This window comes from Hemiscyllium ocellatum, chromosome 11 (genome assembly GCF_020745735.1).
Source record: "Hemiscyllium ocellatum isolate sHemOce1 chromosome 11, sHemOce1.pat.X.cur, whole genome shotgun sequence".
Lineage (NCBI taxonomy): Eukaryota > Metazoa > Chordata > Chondrichthyes > Orectolobiformes > Hemiscylliidae > Hemiscyllium > Hemiscyllium ocellatum.
This window is the reverse complement of record NC_083411.1, coordinates 70,837,360-70,849,815: the sequence shown is the minus strand read 5'-3', so window position 1 is coordinate 70,849,815 and position 12,456 is coordinate 70,837,360. Positions and strand designations below refer to the sequence as shown.

Below are 12,456 nucleotides of genomic sequence, written 5' to 3'. Positions count from 1 at the left end.
CAATTTGAAACATTACAAGGATCAGATCAAAGACTAGTTAATAAAACTGAGCTTCAGTGAATAGAAGAATCAACTGATTTTTTAAAAAATTGGTTCAGCTAAGTTTAATACACAGGGACTTGCTTGATTCACTATACTCAAGAGCCAAGCAGAATATAAAAAGTGAAGAAAAATGAAAAGTAAATGGAACAAAACAATTGTTTCTGAAGATTAGCAAATAAATACATCAAAACACTATGTTGTAAATGTATAAAACAGTAAATGAATATTCAAAGAGTGGCTGGGTCCAATTAAGAATCACAGAGGAAACCTTCCTATGGAAGTAAAAACAAATGACCAAGATACAAGAGAACCATGGTTAGTGTCCAAGTAAACGATCTTTTGTGTATTTGTTTTTCTTTAAGAATTCTAGGATTTAACTATTTTGCTTTTACATTAAATGAGTACTTGGCAAAAATATTGTTACTGAAGAATGCTGGCAACATTAAAGCAAGCAAAAAAGGAGATGGAATATGAATTTGACCAAGTAAAAATAGATATAGTATTTAAATAAAAAAGTTAATGCACTCCGAAGTTTAAAAGAAACATTAAATCTGGACGGGATGAGTCAAAATTTGCTGCTGGAAGGACAGATAGAAATAGCAGAGGCATGACAACAAGTTTTCAGTCCTCCCAGATAGAAGCAGTGGAAGAGGACTGAAAGGTTGCAAATGTAACCATATTTTCAGGTGGTAATGCAGAACTGCATAATACCTTCAGTTGGGTTCTCACCAAGGTCTGATATAATTGAAAGCGTGGTCTCTACTACCTGCTCTCATTATAAAAGCCAAAATGCCAGTTTCCTCCTCAATTGCTGCTATTTCTTTCCTGTTTGAGGCAGAACACTGCAGGTTTTTATAGATCAAAATCATTGTCTTTGATCTCTTTAAACGAGAATACTAATGGTCCCCTACAGATAGCTCACAAAATTAGTATTCTCGTTTAAAGAGATCAAAGACAATGATTTTGATCTATAAAAACCTGCAGTGTTCTGCCTCAAACAGGAAAGAAATAGCAGCAATTGAGGAGGAAACTGGCATTTTGGCTTTTATAATGAGAGCAGGTAGTAGAGACCACGCTTTCAATTATATCAGACCTTGGTCAGAACACAGTTGGGAGTAGTGTGATTTTTTTTCTATTAATATAGAGAAAGTAGTTTTCTTTGCGTAGGGAGCCCGAAACTGTACACACTACTCCCAAGTTGTAGTAACAGATTCACTGCATTGAATGTTGCCCAATTAACAAGCTTGGCTTCCAGTTGGATAGAGAAGGAATCACAAACAGGCCACAGTAATAGTAGGCCCTATCCCAGGGGTTGGATAAGTAATCCTGCTGCTTCTGGCACGCAAGCATTTACATTCACTCCAAAGACCTTTTTTGCCTTCCTCAGTTCTGTGTCTTACAGATCCAAGAATCCCAGCTAACAACAGAAACCTTAAGCAGAGTCTGAACAACGTCAAAGCAAGTTTAGTCAGAATTTTGAAAACGGAATTGAATAAATATACAAGAGGAAAAAATTGCTGGCTTTGGGAGAGCAGATGAGCAGGACCACTTCTTACCTCTCTCAAAACTCTGACAAAGTTGCAATGACTCGAATAATCTGCTACAAACAATAAACAGTTCCGTAGGAGTGGTTAGCAAAGTTTCACAACAGTTTATTTAAAATCCATAGTTACCGACCTCAGAAGAGTTATTAGATTCTTCTATCCGACGAATACTACAAGTTCGGCGTTCCACAGTTGAACGCGTGTGGTAGAAATGTTGGTTACGACGTTGAGTCCGCCTCCCCACACGCTGGAAAAATTCCTGACCATCACTCTATAAAAGTAAAAAATATGGTTTGCATTAAGACATGGTTTAATTAATATTTGACACACATCCTCTTCCAATAATCACCCCGATTTATTTTATTTTATAGATAGGACCAGAAACCTTTAAATTATAAAGAACTGTCACCATTTTGATTCATACTGAAATACTTTGCGCAAATTCTAGGACTCATTTGCCTTGCTTGTGCAGTAACGTTAAGTCATAGCTACATGGTAGGAGAGTAAAGGAATCTATAGACTCTGATTGCACCTTAAATAAAAGTTTTTAGTTTTTCCTGTATTTAAAACTGTGCAAATAAATATTTTTCAAAGCAAGTGACTGACACTAACTGTAAGCACTATTTACACAATTGCTTGTCCAAATAGTGGTCCAAGTGTGGTTGTACCTGAACTAGAGCTAAGAGGTTAGGCAATAATGGGGCTTAGGTGATTGGCCTGTGACTAGAGGGCAGTCACAGGTGATAAAGACCTTCTGCCTGCCACCAACTGAGGTGGAGTTTCAGCTAGTTGAACAGCTTGGAGCTTTGAACAAGGTGGCATGGTCGCTCAGTGGTTAGTACTACTGCTTCACAGCACTTGGGACCCAGATTTGATTCCAGCCTCAGGTGACTGTGTGGAGTTTGCACATTTTCCCCATGTCGCATGGGTTTCCTCTGGGTGCTCCAGTTTCCTCCCACAGTCCAAAGATGCGCAGGTTTGTTGAATTGGCCATGCTAAATTGACCATAGGTCTGTGTAGATTAGGTGCATTAGTCAGGAGTAAATCTAGGGTAGGAGAATGGGTCTGGGTGGGTAACTCTTCGGCTGGTCAGTGTGGACTTTTGGGCCAAAGGGCCTATTTGCACACTACAGGGATTCTAATTCAAGATATCGAGAAATAAATCAGCTCAGGAGCTTTCTCTGCTCTCTGCAGTAAAAGCTATTTTAAGTCTGAAGAAACTAGTTTCCCTTCCCTTCAGCAGTCACTGTAAGCAGAGAGTTTTAATGGATAAAGGATAAGACCTTTTATAAAAATGAATCAAGTCACCCTCCACCAAACCACAAAGCACCTGAAGAAGGATTAGAGAGATTGAGACAGCATCCTAATGAGCATATTTAATTCATAAAAACCATCTCAGGAACCACCTAATTACCTTTATGGTCTTTCTTTCCAAACAGAGCGCCAGGGGCATGTGTGCAAGCAAGGATCACGTAGGGAGTACGCACACATGTATATGTGTGTATATGTGTATGGGGGGGATTAGAGCTTTAAATTAGTAGAGTTATAAGCTGATATTTTAACTGTAGCTACCGTCTAATAAACAGTTTTCTCATTTAGAAAAAAAATCTGGTCTGTGCTTTCTGCCAACCTAGGTCTAAGTGACAAGTGATTTGGGAAATTATGCATACTTAATTTTTGTCATAACTCTGAGAATAGCAGGGGTCGATTCCCCACACACTACTTCAGTGATGTGCAACAACCTAGCCTATTATTTATAAATCCACAAGTGTCAGTTTGTAACTCTTGTGCATTGCCTTGGTTTGCGTTCCTCTCAGAGTCTAGCATTGCCGCTATCTGTCAGCCATGCAGACTGATTCTAGACTTCCTGGGTTTGAGGGTTTGGAATAACATTGCTGAACGGGTTGATTTGAAAAAAGGCAAGCTTTAATGCCATACTAATATGAAAGAACAATTATTTTTGCTTAAAAAGACACGCCCCTACAAAGTCTCATGATAAAATTCCAGTATTAACACTTAACATACAAACTACCATATAAATTGTGATTGCTCACTCCTACAGTTGAAACACATAACATTAATAAAGGGTACGATTATTTTAATACATACAGATAAGAGTTTCAAGGATGTGGTCACACCAAAGGTTCAGCCAGATAGTTAGGTGACTGCTAGGAGAGATAGGCAGGCAATGCAGGAATCTCATGGTATGCCCGATTAGAGAGTATATTATTTTGGATGCTGTTAGGGAAATAGACTTGGAGCGGAAAGAAGAGCAGTAGCCAGATCGGTTGCATCATGACTGGCTCTGTTGTATGGTCAGGCAGGTTGAAATGTAAGCAAGCAATAGTGATAGGGGACAGTGTCTTCAGTGGCACAGATGGGTGCTTCTGTGGCCGCATGCAAAACTAGAGGATGGTGTGTTACCAGACTCAAGTATGTCTGAGGGGGCACAGGACATTATGAAAGGGCAGGGTGAGCAGCCAGAGGTCACAGCCCATATGATACATACAACACAAGCAGAAAAAGAGATGGAGATATTGCAAAGGAAATTCAGGGAGTTAAGGCAGAAATTTGAAAAGCAGAGCCTCCAGGGTTGCAATCTTGGGATTATCCCTATGCCACATCCTGAATTAGGTCAGAAATAGGAAGATAACATATTTGGATGTATGTCTAGAAGAGCTGGTGTAGGAGGGAAGGCTTCAGATACCTGCATGATTGAGATTATTTCCAGGGCAGGAGGGACATATAGAAGGATGGTTGCACCTAAACAAGAGGGGCATCAATTATCCTTGGAGCGAAGTTTGTTCATGTCGCTCAGGAGGTTGAAACTAGTCTAACAGAGGGGTGAAAACCAGAGCACTTTGTCAGCATGTGGAGTGATTGGGGGAAGGAAGAGGTTAAGTCAAGTAAGTCTAAAAAAAAACAACAGACAGGGCCAGATTAATGAACACAACGGGATTGACAGTCTGAAGTGCAATTACTTCAATGCAAGACCAGTACCAGGTAAGACAGGTGAGCTTAGAGGCTGGATTAATACATAAAACTACAATGTTCTAAAAAGGAGGGGGAACTGCATGATGATTAAAGGAGAATGTCACTGATGCACTAAGAGAACAGATCTTGGAGGGCTCATCCAGCCAGACTACATGGGTAGAACATAGAACAATACAGCGCAGAACAGGCCCTTTGGCCCTCAAGGTTGTGCCGCTCTGTGAACTATTCTCAGCTCATCCCCCTACACTATCCCATCATCCATGTGCTTACCTAAGGATTATTTAAATCTCCCTAATGTGGCCAGGTTAACTACATTGGCAAGCAGGGCATTCTACACTCTTACCACTTGAGTAATGGAACCTGCCTTTGACATCTATCTTAAATCTATCACCCCTCAATTTGTAGTTATGCCCTCTGATGTCATCATTCTAGGAAAAAGACTTTCACTGTCTACCCTATCTAATCCTCTTGTATGTCTCTACCAAATCCCCTCTTTGCCTTCTTCTTTCCAATGAGAACAGACCCAAGTCTCTCAGCCTTTCCTCATTAGACCTTCCCTCCAGACCAGGTAACATCCTGGTAAATCTCCTCTGCATCTTTTCCAATGCTTCCACATCCTTCCCAAAATATGGCAACCAGAACTGTACACAATAATCCAAGTGCAGCCGCAGTAACGTTTTGTATAGTTGTAGTATGATACTGCGGCTCCAGAACTCAATCCCTCTACCAATGAAACCTAACACACTGTATGCCTTCTGAACAGCACTATCGACCTGGGTGGCAACTTTCAGGGGTCTACGTACATGGACACCAAGATGCCTCTGCACATCCACACTACCAAGAATTTTTCCACTGACCCAGTACTCTGTTTTCCTGTTATTCTTCCTGAAGTGCATCACCTCACATTTAGCTGCATTGAACTCCATTTGCCATCCCTCAGCCCAATTCTGCAGTTTATCTAAATCCCCCTGCAACCTGTAACATTCTTCCAAACTGTCCATTACTCCACTGACTTTAGTGTCGCCTGCAAATTTACTAACCCATCCAACTATGCCTGCATCCAAATCATTTACAGAAATGACAAACAGCAGCGGTCCCAAAACAGATCCTTGCAGCACACCACCAGTAACCAGACTCCAGCTGAATATTTTCCACCAAACACCACTTGCTGCATTCTTTCAGAAAGCCAGTTTCTAATCCAAACTGCTAAATCACTCTCAATCCCATGCTTTTGCATGTTCTCCAACAGTCTATCATGTGGAACCTTATCAAAGGCTTTACTGAAGTCCATGTATACCATGTCAACTGCCTTACCCTCATCCACATGCTTGGTCACCTTCTCAGAAAACTCTTGAGGTTTGTGAGACATAACCTGCCCTTTACAAAATCATGTTGACTATGTGAAATCAAATTGTTGCTTGCTAGATGATTATAATCTCTTATAATCCTTTCCAAAACCTTACCTACAACTGAAGTAAGGCTCACTGGTCTATAATGACCTGGGTCATTTCTACTGCCCTTCTTGAACAAGGCCACATTTGCAATCCTCCAGTCCTCTGATACTAAACCTGTAGACAACGATGACTCAAATATCAAAGCCAAAGGCTCTGCTATCTCCTCCCTAACTTCCAAGAGAATCCTTGGATAAATCCCATCCAGTCCAGGGGACTTGTCTATTTTCACTCCTTCTAGAATTGATAACACCTCTTCGTAACTAACTTCAATCCTTTCTAGTCTAATATCTCATTCTTCTCCTCTACAATACTCTCCTTTTCCTGAGTAAAAACCAATGAGAATTGCTGGTTAGCACCTCTCCAATCTCCACAGGGTCCACACTCAACTTCCCACTTCTGTCTTTGACTGGCTCTATTCCCACCCCAGTCATTCTTTTATTCCTCAAATACCTATAGAAAGTTTTAGGATTCTTCTTTATTTGCTAAAGACTGTTCGTGTCCTCTCTTTGCTCTTAACTCTCTCTTTAACTCTCCATTGCCTTACCTGAACCATCTTGTCTCATCAACACATAAGCCTCCTTCTGCTTAACAAGAGATGCAATTTCTGTAGTAAACCACAGTTCCCTTACATCATCACTTCCTCCCTGCCTGGCAGGGGCATACCTATCAAGGACACACAATATCTGTTCCTTAAACCAGTTCCACATTGCCGTTGTCTGCATCCCCTGCATTTCACTACCCCATTCTATGCATCCTAATTCCTATCTAATGGCATTATAATTGTCCTTGCCCCATCGATAACTCTTGACTTGTGGCATGTTCCTATCCCTTTCCATCGCTAAACTAAACATAACTGAATTATGGTCACTCTCTCCAAAGTGTTCACCTACAACTTAAGGCAAACACCTGGCCTGGTTCATTACCAAGCACGAGATCCAGTGTGGCCTCCCCTCTTGTGGCCCTTCGACATACTGTGTCAGGAAACTCTCCTGTACACACTGGATAAAACTGATCCATCCAACCTAATAGAGTTATACCATTTCCAGTCATGGAAGTTAAAGCCCCCAGAATGGCCATCCTGTTCCTTTCACTCCTACCCAGAGTAACATTGCCAATTCTCTCTTCCACCTCCCTGGAACTCTGCGGAGGCCTATATAAAAAAAACGCCAAGCAATGTGACTTCTCCTCTCCTGTTTCTAACCACAGCCCACACTACCTCAGTAGACAAGTCCTCATCAAAAGTTCTTTCGGCCACCATTATACTATCCTTGGCTAACAAAACTATACCTCCCCTTCTTTTACCACCATGCCTGTTCTTAATGAAAGATCTATACCTTGGAACCTGCAACATTCACTCCTCACCCTGCTCTAGCCAGGTCTCCGAAATGGCCACAACATCGAAGTCCCAGGTACCTATCCATGCTGCAAGCTCACCTACTTATTTTTGGATACTTCTGGTGTTGAAGTAGACACACTTCAAACCAGCTTGCTGTCTGCCAGCACGCTCCTGTGACTGTGAAATCCTGTCTCTGTCCTCCCTACTCTCATCCCCCCTGTACACTGGAACTATACCTCAGCTTCTCATCCCCCAGCTGAGCTAATTTAAACCCACCCGAATAGCATCAGCAAATTTCCCACCCGGGATATTAATATCCCTCTGGTTCAAGTGAAGACCGCCCTGTTTGTACAGGTCCCACCTTCCCCAGAATGAGCCCCAATTAACCAAGTACCTGAAACTCTCCCTCCTGCACATCCTTGCAGCCACGTGTTCAGCTGATATCTCTCCCTATTCCTTGCCTCTCTATCACGTGGCACTGGTAACAAGTCAGAGATAACAACTCAGGAATAATAAAGATGCAATCACTATGATGTCCATATCATAGACCTCCCAATAGGCAGGGGAGAATGAGAAACAGAAATGGCAACAGTTCATGGTAAGAGGTAGAAACAGCAAGGTTGTGGTATTGAGTTATTTTAACTTACCAAATTTTGACTGGGACTCATTCAGTGCCAGGGACTTGGATGGGGTAGAATTTGTTAGATGAGAGCTTCTTGAAACAATATGTAGATAGCCCAACAACGGGAGGCACCATACTCAACTTTATGTTGGGGAATTAGCCTGGCTGATTGAAGTTTCAATAGGGGAGCATTTTTAGAACAAAGATCATAATTCTGTAAGTTTTATTTAGTTCATGGATAAGGATAAGATTAGTCTTCAGGTGAAAGTGTAAATTTAGATTCAAGCTTATTTCAACAGCATTAGCCAGGAACTGGACAAATGAGAACAGGCGCAGCTGTTTGAGGTTAAATCCACATCTGAAATATGGGAGTCTTTTAAAGGCCAATTGATTAGCATGTCAGGACCAGTATGTTCCTGCGAGCATGAAAGATAAGAACGGCAAGATTACAGAACCCTGGGTGGGAAGAGATATTGAACCCTCAGTCAAAGAGAGAAAGGAAGCAGACGTAAGGTTAAGAAAATGGAAATCAGACAAGGCCCTTGTGGAACATAAAGGAAGCAGGAAATAACTTAAACAAGGAATTAGGAAGTCTAAAAGGGGCCGCGAAATGTCCTTAATAGTAGGATTAAGAACAGTCTCAAGGAATTTTATATTTACATGAGGAGCAGAAGGCTAGCTAATGGAAAGGAAAAGTCCACTCAAGGACAAAAAAAAAAGAGAATTTTATCCATGGAACCAGAGGAAGTGGCTGAGGTCCTCAATGAGCATCGCAGATCAGTATTCATCAAAGAGGTGGTCATGGATGATGCTATGTTTAGGGAGGGGTATATTGGTATTCTGGGAGAATATTGCTGGGCCTTGACAAGAGATCTTTATATCCCCTTCTGCTACTGGTCAGGTCCCAGAGACTGGCAAATAGCCAAAGTCGTTCCTTGGCTAAGAACGGCAACAGGGATAATCCAGGAAATTATGGTGAGCCTTATGTCAATGGTAAGGAAATTATTGAAGAAGATTCTTAGGGACAGGATTTACATGTACCTGAAAAATGGACTGATTAGGGATAAACAGCATAGCTCTGTGCAAGGGAGATCTTATCTCACAAACCCAACTAAGTTTTTTGAGGAAGCAAAAAAGATGACAGATGAGGGTAAGGCAAGGGATATTGTCTACATGGACTTTGCTAAAGTATTTGACAAGGTCCTTCATGGTACGCTGGTCTAAAAGATTATGTCACGTGGGATACATAGCGAGTTGGCAAGTTGAATATAAAATTGGCTTGGTCAAAAAACACAGAGGGTTGTTGTGGAGGGGTGTTTTTCTGATTGGAGGTCCATGACCAGTATGGTTCTGCAAGGAGCAGTGCTGGGACTTCTGCTATTCACAGATGACCTGATTAGCAAGTTTGCAGATGACATGAAAATTGCTGGAGTCGTGGATGGTGAAGAACATCAAAAGGACATAGGATGTAGATCAGTCGGAAAGCTGGGCAGAAAAAGGGCAGATAGAGTTTAATCTGGACAAGTGGTGCATTTTGGAGGAAAAATGAGAGGGGAAACTGTATGGCAAATGGCAGGACCTGTGGGAGCACTAAAGTACATAAGGATCTTGGGTGCAAGTCTATAGGTACCTGAAAAAGTGACACAAATGATTAAGGTAGTCCACAAGGCAAAAAGCACATTGCCTCAGTTAGCAAATCAGGTTAGAGAGTCAGAGACAGCAGCACAGAAATAAACCCTTTGGTCCAACACGTCCAAGTTTCCCAAACTAAGCTAGTACCACTTACCTGTGTTTGACTCACATCTCTAAACCTTTCCTGTTCATGTACCTGTCCAAATGTATTTTGAACATTCTAACTAAACCTGCATCTATCACTTCCTCTGACTGTTCATTCCACATATGAATCACCCTGTGTGAAACAGTTCCAGCTGTATAAATTTTTAGTTAGGCAACATTTCTACAGTCCTGGTTCCCACACTACAGAACATGGAGTTTTTGGAGAGGGTGTAAAGAAGTTTACCAGGATGTTGCCTGGATTACAGCATACAAGTTATAGAGGAGAATTTGGATGGATTTTGCTGAAGCATCAGAGGCTGAGGGCTGACTTGATACAAGCGTATAAAATAATGAGGTATGGGTTGGTGGGGGTGTACTTTTTCCTAGGGTGGAAATGTCAAATATTACGATGCACATGTTTAAGCTGGGGTGGTAGTGGTGGAGGGGAGAGAAGATCTTTAAAAGGACATGTGTAAAGCAAGTTTGTTTTTCAAATATAGAGGCTAGTAGGTGCCTGGAACATACTGCTGGGTTGGTCGTAGAAGCAGATATGATAGCAACATTTAAGACACATGACTAGACTGGAATTAGTGGGATACATACCATGTGTAGGCAGATGGGATTACCTTAGAACTGTATCATGGTCAGTGCAGACATGGTGAGCAGAAAGGCCTATCCCTGTGTTCTACTGTTCTATGTTTTATGTTAATTGACAATATAGACCCAGTTTAGTTGATTTTAACCCACAGGCCAATTCCTTCATTTCAGAGTTAGCATGGAGAACCTTTGCAGCACGAGGATAACTATCTCTTCCTATCAGTAATGTGATCAAAACTAGACACAACACTTCCAAGGGTGTTCTTACCAAGGTTCAATATAATTTAAGTCATGATTTCTACTTCCATAGGCAAATTCTCTTGTAAGATCAGTACATAAATTTCTTACTCTTTTCTTAAAAAAAACTTTAAGGTAAAACATTGTAAATTTTCAGAGATCAACACCATTGTCTTTAATTCTTTTTTAACTGAGAACACAACTTTTGTGGGCTGTCATCTCCTCTTGTAAGAATTCTCCCCATCCAACAGGTGAGGCTTCCATATTACAGTCCTGCTTTGCCATTAGAACTGGTTACTTCCTAGCTGATTCCAATAACCTCTGATTCACAGCACAGGTTCAAATTACAATTGTGTCAACCTTTTGTTTGGCCTGCACAGCTCCCAGATTGTTCTCTGCAGTCTGGGATCCATCACCTCAGTCTCTGTCCTCCATGGAGACAAATTTGACAGCACTCCTAAGTCTTTAGTATGTAGGCTTGGTAAAAGCATCAGCTGAGATCACCGAGGGAAATCATTCCTGACAAATTTATTTAAACTTTTTGAACTGGTAACGCACATGATAGATAAAAGGTAAGCAGTGAATGCAATATATTTGGATTTTGAGGTGGCATTTAAGGTAGTATTTGTTAGGTTACTTAAGAGAAGAGCCCATGGTGTTGGGGATAGTATATTACCTCCGTTTCAAGGATTGTGTACCTAATAGAAGACAAAGAAATACAAATTGCTGGAAAACTAAGTAGGTCTGGTCATATTTATGCAGAGAAAACAGAGATAACATGGCCCTCCTTCAGAACTGATGTCTTGTATTACTTTAATAGAAGACAGTTCGAATGAAGTGGCAGCATTTCAGGATAGCACCCCAGGGACTAGTGGAGTATCACAGGAATCAGGACTGGGGCCACAATTATTTAAAATATTAATAAATTGAATGAGAACTGTGAACGTATTATAGCCAAGTTTGCAGGTAATGCAAAAATAGGTGGGAAGGCAAGTGATGAGGATGACAAAGTCTACAGAGGCTTATAGGCAGTTTGGCAAAATCTTAGCAGATTGAATGTAGAAAAAAATATGATATTATACATCTTGACAGGAAGATTTGGAGGTGCCAGTGTTGGACTGGTGTGTACAAAGTTAAAAATCATACAACACCAGGTTATAGTCCGACAGGTTTATTTGGAAGCACTACTTTTCGGAACTCTGTACCTTCATCAGGTGGTTGTGGTGTATAAGATTGTAAGTTGAGGAGTAAAAGATGCTTGGTTCTTACTGAAACCAACGTGGTCATTCTAAGAGATGAGAAACTTAACTAATCCAAGTCTTCTTCAATATATAATTTGACTTGCATCACACTGTAAACTTTTGTTATAAATTCTGTCTTACAATCTTGTACTCCACAACCTCCTGATGAAGCAGTGCTCTGAGAGTTGCTGCTTCCAAATAAACCTGCTGCACTGTAACCTGGTGTTGCACGATTTTTAACTCTGACAGGAAGAGGAGTTGCTGAATATTATTTAAATGGAGAAACACTGCAGAAAGCTACAGCACAAAAGGGATTTGACAGTCCTTGGTAGATAACTCACAAAAAGCTAGTATAAAAGTTCAGTGAGTAGTAACAAAACCAAATGGAATATTGGCCTTTATGTCAAAGGGAATGGAGTATAAAAGTAGGGAGGTTTTGCTAAACAATACAAGGATCTAGTCAGATTACAGCTGGATTTGTGATCAGTTTTGGGCCTCTTTGTAAGGGAAAGATACACTGACATTGGACCAAGTCCAGAGAAGGCTCAATAGGCTGATCCCAGGTATGAAGGGATTGTTTTATAAAGAGAAGGTGAGTAAGTTAGGTCTCTAC

General features: G+C 41.0%; 1 protein-coding gene across 2 annotated transcripts in view; it reads right to left on the bottom strand.

Annotated features, from left to right (window-relative positions):
* The window catches only part of brwd3 (bromodomain and WD repeat domain containing 3), a 111,114-nt gene that overhangs the window by 51,844 nt on the left and 46,814 nt on the right, over positions 1-12,456 (bottom strand). For both annotated transcript variants that reach the window (XM_060832604.1, XM_060832605.1), the window contains one exon: positions 1,720-1,857. In XM_060832604.1, the coding sequence (XP_060688587.1) occupies positions 1,720-1,857 (138 nt within the window). The remainder of the gene's footprint in view (positions 1-1,719; positions 1,858-12,456) is intronic.